This window comes from Numida meleagris, chromosome 19 (assembly GCF_002078875.1).
Source record: "Numida meleagris isolate 19003 breed g44 Domestic line chromosome 19, NumMel1.0, whole genome shotgun sequence".
NCBI classification, from domain to species: Eukaryota; Metazoa; Chordata; class Aves; order Galliformes; family Numididae; genus Numida; species Numida meleagris.
In genome coordinates, this window is record NC_034427.1 from 9,742,056 (window position 1) to 9,750,275 (window position 8,220).

Genomic DNA, 8,220 nt, shown 5'->3' on the forward strand with positions numbered 1-8,220 from the left:
GGGGCTGCAGGAGCCCGCACCCACCTGGGGATAGAACAGTGCTTTCATCTTCAAAGCGCTCCCTGCACCATCTTTCATCCTCACACCTCCCCAGCGCCTGGGAGGTCTCTGCTATCTCCTCCCCATCTCGCAGCCCCAGGGATGTGGCCACGCTCTGGGGTGCTTTGCTGGAGTGGGCGCGGAGCAGAGCCCGGCAGGGCTGCATGCTTGGCACGGCGCTGGGGAGGTGCAGAGGGGAATCCCGCAGCTGGGCTCTGCCGGGACCTGCCAGGAGCAAACACTCCTCTTGCTGCATCTGCCGGGCCCTGCGCTGGCACAGCACGGCACCATATGGCACGGCACGGCACAGCACATCATAGCACAACACTGCATGGCACGGCACCCATGCTCTGCAGCACCCATTGGGATGCAATGCCCCTCGTGTTGACGGCACCGGGAGAGTTTCGCAGGGAAGAGGATCTTTGCACAGGCACCTCGGGGGCCTGCCCCAGCTCATCCCCCACCACATCTGAAGACAGCAACACACACAACATCCAAAGCACTGAAATTTAATAAAACTGACTGCATTACTGTCACTTTTTTTTTTTTTTTTACAGATGACACGTCAGGAAAAACAATAGGAAGATACTGATAGAACCTTCTTCATAAATAATAGGGCACATCGTGCCCAGGGCTTTCTCACTGGCATACAAAAAGAGAGATACAAACACACGCACACACACATACACAGACTCAGGCTTCTCCAAGGGGAGCTTGGGTTTGGCCTCACCGCAGAGCACCCAAACCCTCCAGGACACTCAGTGCTCCAATGGGGACCACCAGGATTCTGTTCCCACCGCTGAAACTGCAGGGGCAAAGCACCTCACCCCCTGGCCACTAAGAGGGGACTCCAGTGCCAACGCAGACCCCCGAGCTGGGACCCTGAAGGAAGGTACCGTGCACCTGCAGCCTGGGCAGCAGCACGCCACTGCGTCACCCGCACTCCACGGGCTCAGAGGTACCAGGGTGCTGGTGGGGGTCCTGCAGAGCTGAGTCCATCAGGAAGACAAGCGCTCCCCAGGAGGACGCACGGCATCCACGCTCTGCAGCTGCAGCACAGAGGGATGGGGAGCGAGGCACGGAGGGCTCAGTTCAGGGGTCCGGGGTGGCCCCGCTGCCCTCCTGGGAGGCATGGGACAGTGCTTCCTCCCCAGCCGGCATCAGCACTGCGCGCAGCCGAGCAGACTGGCTACACGTTGGAGACCTGCTGGGCCTGGCGCAGCCCGTACAGCCACTTGATGACGCGGGCGTTGCGCTCCACCACCGAGATGCCGTAAGGCATGCGCTCGGCCGGGCGGCCCTCCGGCGTGGCCGCGCTGCGAGGGGAGCGCCCGCCCTCCGAGCTGGCCGTGCTAACGCTGTGAAACTTGACGGACACGATGTCGGAGCTGGCGCGGGCAAAGTGCTCGGTCCCCATGTCCCGCACCTCCTCGGGGTCGAGGCCGCAGTAGTTGAAGAAGCGCTCCAGGTCGGCGGTGGCCCGCGAGAAGCGGTCGCTCAGGTCCGACTTGGAGCGGTGCAGCAGGGTTTGCCGGCGGGCGCTCTCGGGGCGGTTGGGTGAGCTCAGAGCCGGCGCCGCGGGCGGTCTGCACGGGGAAGGCGACGACGGCACCCGTATCCCCTGCACAGCGGGAGGCAGAGCCCCGCAGGGCCGCACGTCCACCCTGCGCACCGCCACGCTCCCGGGGGGTTTGGGAGCAGCGGGGCTCCCCGGCGCTTTGCCGACCCCCCCGGCGCTCAGCACCTCCGCTGCGCCGTGCCGCTCCCCGCCTCGCGGGCTCTCGGCTTTGGGGCTGTCGCAGCCGTTGATGAGGTGGTTGAGGATCTCCAGGTTGAGCGAGGTCTTGGCCCTGCCGGCTGAGCGCGGTCCCGGCGTCGTCTTGCGGCTGGGGGTGAGCATGGCGCGGCGCGCGCTCGGCACCAAGAGCGGCTGCTTGAGCAGCGGCGGCTTCACCGGCTCCTGCCGGGTGCTGGCGACCTGCTGGCTCTTCACGTACTTGGCCTTGTCGGCCTCCAACCTCTCCACGGCGCTGGGTTTCCGTGCAGCCGGCTCAGTTCGCCGTCGGAAATACTCGGGTCCCTTGTTGAGGATGCGGATGGGCATGGCCGAGGTGAAGGGGGTCATCGCCGCCACCCCCTTCATGGCATCGCCGGCGTGCAGCGTCTCGACCGGCATCGTGCGGGCGGCAGCGGGGCCACGCGCCGCAGGCTGCGGGGGAGGGGACCGCAATGAGGGGCGGTGGCAGGGGGCGGCGGGGACAACCCCCTGCCCGCACCCCGTCCCCGCAGGCAGGCGGACAAAGGGCCGAGCGCTGCGCGGGGCGTGCGGTGCCGCGCTGCCTGTGCCGGCTGCGCCGAGCTTCCTATTTCAAGGCAGGAACCACGCCTCCGGCTGCGTCCCCGAACCGAAGCGCGGCCAATCCGCGGTGCAAGCCTACTTCAAACGGCACCACGGCCAATGGAGCCGCGGGGAGGGCACCCCGACACTGGGGTGAGGGGAGCCCCGGGAAGGGCTGCAGCTTCACAGTGATGCCCGCTGCCCGGGATGCGTGGGGGGCTCCGCCAGCCCCATTCACCCACCAGCCCTCCGCGCTGGGACATGGGGCCCTGCTTCCTGCAGCCCCCCTGGTGCTCAGCCCCTTTGCAGGCTGAGCGGTTTCCCCCCTGCAGCGCACCCCCACCCATCTCCTTTGCAGAGAAAAAAGGAGAATGCCAACGTGCAAGTGGCCTGCCTGCCTGCCCCTGTGGTCCCCTGCCATTTGGGGTAGGGCAGCAGGGCACAGCATACCATTGCTCCTGCACTCACATCTCCCACTGTGGGCCCCCGGAAAGCACCAGGGGGTTCTCAGCCATGCTTCCCCAGCCCGCGTGCTCCAGCAGCCAGGAACCCCGCGCCCTTGGGGCTCTGCCAAGCACAGCAAGCACCCGCCCGCCCCAACGGTCGCGCAGCGGCAGCAGCCCGCCTACAGAGGGGCTCAAAGCGGCCCCGTGTCCCTCAAGTGCCACCAGCAGCCAGGGGCTGGCACCCACTAACCTCTCCAGAGCTGCTTTGGGAAGCCCCCCAGGCCCCTTTCCCCCCCCATTTTGGGGCTGTGCCACCCACCTGACCAGGCGATGCTCCAGCACAGGGGTCACTACAGCTGCCCAGCGCAGCCAACCCCGCCACACGCTGCCCAGCTTAGGGGACAAGGGTACCCACCGGTGGGCACAACACAGCCCTGCTTCCTCCCACCCAGCGAGCTGCCGTCTCCTGCGGCTGCTCACCTGCTTGCTCAACTTCCTGGGTACAGCCCACAACATGGCATCGGCTGCGGGCGGCGAGCTGGGAACAGGGCAGTGCAGGGCACCGCTGTCCCCGCCGGCCAAGGATGGGGAAAGCAGGGCCCCCCCGCTGCGGCCATGCTCTGTGCTCAGGGGCAATGAAGCATGGAGGGAAGGTGCTCAGGGGCAAGCAGTGCTGCAGCCTCCAATGTGGGAAATCACCATCAGCTTCCCCAAGGGCCTGCGTCACCCAGTCCTGATGGAGAGTGGACACGAGGACCTGACTCACCCGGCTGCTGGTGCTTTCCAGTGGCGTGGGGGGCATCTAGCAGTGCTGTGCACTGCCGGAGCGCAGCACCCTGCCAGCAGCCACCCTGTACACTGTGCCGTGCATGGGGAGGCTTCCCTAGAGAGAATCTGCTGGGCACAGAGATGGGGGGGCAGAGCCCCCCAGCAGCCAGCAGTGCTGGCTGGACTCCTAGGACAGCCTGGCCGGGCACAACCTGCTGCTCTGCATTCCTATGGATAGAGAGCCGCCAGCCTGGCATGGCCGCCCCAACCAGCACTGAGCCGTCCTCCCACAGCCCTGAAAGCAAAGTGACATTATCACCTGACACAAGTTGAGCACAGTGATCCAGGCACCGTGGCTGGCACCCAGCCTGCCATGCCCGGCCATGGTGACCCAGGACCACTTCTGCCACCTACTCACCTCTGCCCTGTGCTGCAGGAGCCTCCCTGGCCCAGCACAGCTGCTGTGTCGCTGCTCCCGGTGCTCGTCCCGGAGCGTCCCGGTGGCCCCGTGCCCTCTGCCTCCCCTGCTCCCTGCAGTGCAGCAGCTGCAGGGTGCTGGAGCAGGTCTGAGCAGGGCGGCTTGCGGCTCCGTCTGAGTCACCGCTGGGTGAAGACGCCCTCCGAGGCAGCCCAGCACTCAGATGGGATCGAAAACACCTCTCCTTGCCAGCGTGTGCGCAGAGGCACAGGGCATTCCTCCACGCCAGGCTGCGCTTTAATTGTGGCTGCGTGGCCATGGCAGGTGACGTCCTGGTGCGGGTCTGAGCTCAGCCGGCAGTGCCGGTCGGGCAGCGTGGATGTACCCACAGTTCGGTCAGCAGGGATGGAAAAGCACTGCTGTGGTGGCACAACTGGAGCACTGTGCACTGCCAGAACACCCTTGGCCATCCCCTGCCCTCAGCAGGACAGGGAGCAGAGCCTCCCCAAAGCCTTCCCAAGGGGACAGGTCCCTTGCACACCCACCAGCCCCATGTCACCGTCAGACCCAAGCATCCCGCAGTCCCAAAGCCCAAAACGCTCCTGTGCTTAAAACAAAGCGGCCCAACCAATGGCACAGGGTGAGGTGACGGAGCAGAGCAAAGTCACCGAGTGAGGCTGCTGCCTGCACACAGCCCAGCTCCCAGGACAGGGGCAAACACAGCACACACAGTCAGAGCTCAGGGATAGCAGCGCATTTTTCAAACTGTTCTTGGAAGCGAGACAAGGAGCTGGTGGGGGGGCTGGGTGAAGCTGGGAAAACAACCGGCCCCAACTCGGAGCCGCCCTGCACTCGTGTGATGCTTCCAGAGGAAGGTGCACCTACATGATGGCTTCAGATGGAAAAATGCTGCCTGGTGACACAGAGCCGTGGGCATCTGCCCGCTGAGGGTGGCCAGGCTGTGTACCCCCATGGCAGGGGATCGGTGCAGGCTGCAGGCAGGCGGCTAGAGCTGCCCGGACATGCCAGCTGCCTGCACTCAGCAGGGCGTTGCAGCCTCGCCCTCCCCGGGAGCACCCCGGGATGGTTTTGGGGAGGGCAGCCCAATGCAGGAGCACGCCCTGAGCACCCGGTTCAGCACCCGTCCCGCAGCCCTGGGGTGGATGGGCGCCGGGGCTGGCTCTGTGCTCACCTCCCACGGGTGCTCGGGGCTGGCTCCCTGCACGTGCAGCTTCCAGGACCCCCCAGGAGTGAAATGCAGCTATGAACGTGCAAAAAAAAAAAAAAAAAAAAAAAAAAAAAAAAAAAAAAAAACCAACAAAAGAGCTCAGAGGCCAAATCCTCCCTGTAAGTGTTGGGTGGAGAGGGCTGTGTGTGCCTGGCATCACCCCACAGGGCTGCAGCTCCATGGCACAAGGTCCAGCCCAGAGGTGTTGGCTCACCTTGGCCCTCCCCAGCGCTGGCAGCTTCCATAAGACCTTCCTCCTGCTACCATGCTCATTTTGGTGAGTGCTAATTCCGGGCTTCAATCACCACCGCTCACCCAGACAAAGCTGCAGATAGCTTTGGAGCTGAGAAATGCCTATGCCCTGACCCAGACAAACCACCGCCCGCTCTCTGCCTCAGTTTCCTGGATGCTGAGTGGCTGTTCTGGGGCACAGGGAGCTCCCTAGGGACCATAAGGCCGAGTGAGGAGGGCTCTCATGCGCACAGCCTCACTTCATGCCCATCGGCTGGATGCTGCCCATGCCCATCCCGCCATGCACATCCTTCTGAGCACATCCTTGCAGACAGAAGCCAAGCTCAGGGCCAGAGCTGCACTGTGCCCGGGTGCAGGGGATCTGACAGATGGGGATGTGCCGGGTGTGAGTGCTTTGTCTGAGCAGTGGCGGCTGCGCTCGGACCCGCAGATGGTGACGGGGCGGCTGCGCTGGGGCCAGGGCCGTGGCCGCAGCCATGCGAGCGCAGTGCCCTGGGGATGCGGCCCCTTTTGTTGGGCTCTCACCTCTGGCAGAGGCCCCTTCCCCAGGCGCCCCGCGCCAGCTTTCAACTTTCAACTTGACCTGCTCCATTCACATGGAAATGATATGCAAATGGAGATGGGGAGCTGCGAGGAGGAGGAGAAAGGAAGGGGAGGAAGGGGCCTTGGCAGCGACCCACTGTTGGTCCCTGCTTTCTGGCTGGGCTCCCCGGTGAGGAGGCACAACCTGCACAACTGGGCCCCCTCTGCTGGGAAAACTGGGGTCCCACTAGTGGGTTGCACCCCTTCCTGGGGATCCCCAGCATGAGAAGGGCCTGGGGAATCAGGGATGGAGCCCCACTCTCATTGGCTGCTTCTCTCCAGTCAAGAGGCCCTGCTGCATCCTCACCCATGCTGGACATGGCCTTGCATTTGGGGACACGGGGGGAGCTCCTGGTGGGCCTGTCGCTTGCCCAGTCCCAGCGCAGTCCCATGGCTGGGGACCGCTCGGTGACCAAATGTTACCATCTGCCTCGGGGCCTTTTTCTCGCATCTGCCGGGGTGCAGAGGGGCCGGGGCTCAGCTGCCGTGCGGTGCAGCATGGGGTGAGGGGCAGCCTCCCCCCGGCACGGCAGGCGGCACGCGTTAGCCGGGTTGGGGTGAGAAGTGTGCAGCCATGCTCGGTCCCATGCCCATCACCCCCTTTGTGCCCCCCGGCCCCTGTGCCGCAGCCAATTAGTCCTGGGTTCAGGCTCCTTTGTGCTGCAGGATGAACGAGGCACAGTCGCTGTCCCCTTGTTGCCCCCATCCCCGTGGGGAGCAGGGGGCTCAGCTGTATCAGCCCCCGGTGCCTGGTGACTCCTAGCAACACAGGGCACACAGATGCAGAACCCCAACACACCCCAAAGCGTGAGCACCCGCCCCATAGCCCATCTGGGGACAGCGGGGACACCACTGCTCCAGGTGCATGGGCTGGCTGCGGAGCTCAGAGGTGCAGGGCACAGGCAGGGCAATAGGGGACGGGCAGGGCATTGCAGGAGGCTGCGCACCGCAGCCCGCTCTCCCAGCGACACCCAGTGGGTGCTGGGGGAAGAGCCGCCGAGGGGGGAGCTGGGTGCTGGGACGAGCCTGTGCCAGGCTGTGCCGCCACGAGGCCCAGCTGGCTCTGTCCCCCGCAGCCCCTGCCAGCTCCCGAGGGGTGCATGCATCACATCCGCCGGCTCAAGGCGTGGCTGGGCGCCTGGTCACGTCCCACAGCCGCCATGCACCCTGCGCTGGGTGAGCAGGGCTACAGGAGCATTTGTGCGCGATGCACACCTGCAGGGACAGCCACATCCCGGCCCTTGTTCCCAAGCCACTCAGCTCAGCCCGCGGCCCGGCAGCCATCCATCCCAGACAGCGCTGCACGGTGTCATTTGCATCCACAAGGTGCAGCCTGAAATAGGTGGAACGCAGCTCTGCTGGGGACAAGGGCAAAGTCCGTGTCACAGCCAGGAATAACTGCCGGCACCCGGCCAAGCCAGGGCGGTGCAGGTTCAGCAACAGACTGCAGAGAGCACCTGGCATCGCAGCCAAGCAGCGGCACGCTGGGGCTGGCTCTGCTGGTAGGTGGGGACGCCAGGGGCTGGGCTGTCCTTGGGTGGCAGGGACAGAGAGGGAGGGGGCACAGGTGCACGTTGTCCACTAGGGCTGAGTTGGGAGCGTTGTGGTCCCAGCCAGCACCTGGGGCTTGGTTGAGGAGGGGGGGGAGCGGGAGAGCGGGCCGTGCTGCTGCCAAAACCGGGGACCTGGGTGTGCTGGAGAGGGGAGGGAAGAGGTGGGGGGGGGGGGTCCCTGAGCCCCTCCAGCTGTTCCTTGTAGAACGGGATCACAGTGGGATGGCTGCGATCAGAGCTGCTCCCTCTGCCCCCCCAAGCCCACCGCCGAGCAGCAGAGCAGGCGGTCGCGTCCCCTCGTCCCACCGCTTCCTCCTTCCCCCGCCCCGGGGGAGCTCGGCCTGCCGGGAGCAGCACCCTCCGCTCCGCTCCGCACGCTGCCACCCATCAGCATCCGGAGGCGATCACGTGGCCGGCTGACGTCACCGCGCCGGCAGCCAGGACTCGCCGCGCCGCGTGCTGCTCGCTGCCCGTGCCCCCGAGCGCCGTGAGTTCCCCCAAGGGGAGGTGGCCCCGGCGGTCACCCGGGGCTCCGCTCGGAACGGGATCGTGGTTTTGCTTTTTCCCATTCTCCCCCCCCCGCTTCTGCTCCGTTA

The 8,220-nt window shown here is 65.5% G+C and overlaps 2 protein-coding genes across 5 annotated transcripts in view; one reads left to right on the forward strand and one right to left on the reverse strand.

Moving 5' to 3' along the window:
* On the reverse strand, positions 533-5,259 carry FAM110A (family with sequence similarity 110 member A). Of its 2 annotated transcripts, none has more exons than XM_021416784.1 (2): positions 4,010-5,259; positions 533-2,248 (listed from the first exon to the last, which is right to left on the reverse strand). In XM_021416784.1, exon 2 carries the CDS (start codon positions 2,213-2,215, stop codon positions 1,229-1,231), a length of 987 nt encoding a protein of 328 aa, XP_021272459.1. In that variant the 5' UTR covers positions 2,216-2,248; positions 4,010-5,259; the 3' UTR covers positions 533-1,228. The 2 variants fall into 2 exon arrangements, with proteins under 2 accessions (XP_021272459.1, XP_021272458.1); XM_021416783.1 differs by lacking the exon at positions 4,010-5,259 and adding an exon at positions 3,143-4,003.
* Positions 7,117-8,220, forward strand: part of SLC52A3 (solute carrier family 52 member 3) — a 3,788-nt gene continuing 2,684 nt past the window's right edge. Inside the window, exons 1-2 of one of the 3 annotated variants that reach the window (XM_021416780.1) lie at positions 7,117-7,573; positions 7,885-8,111. The gene's annotated coding sequence lies outside the window, so the exon portion shown is untranslated. The remainder of the gene's footprint in view (positions 7,574-7,884; positions 8,112-8,220) is intronic. The other 2 variants (XM_021416781.1, XM_021416782.1) reach the window with 2 other exon arrangements.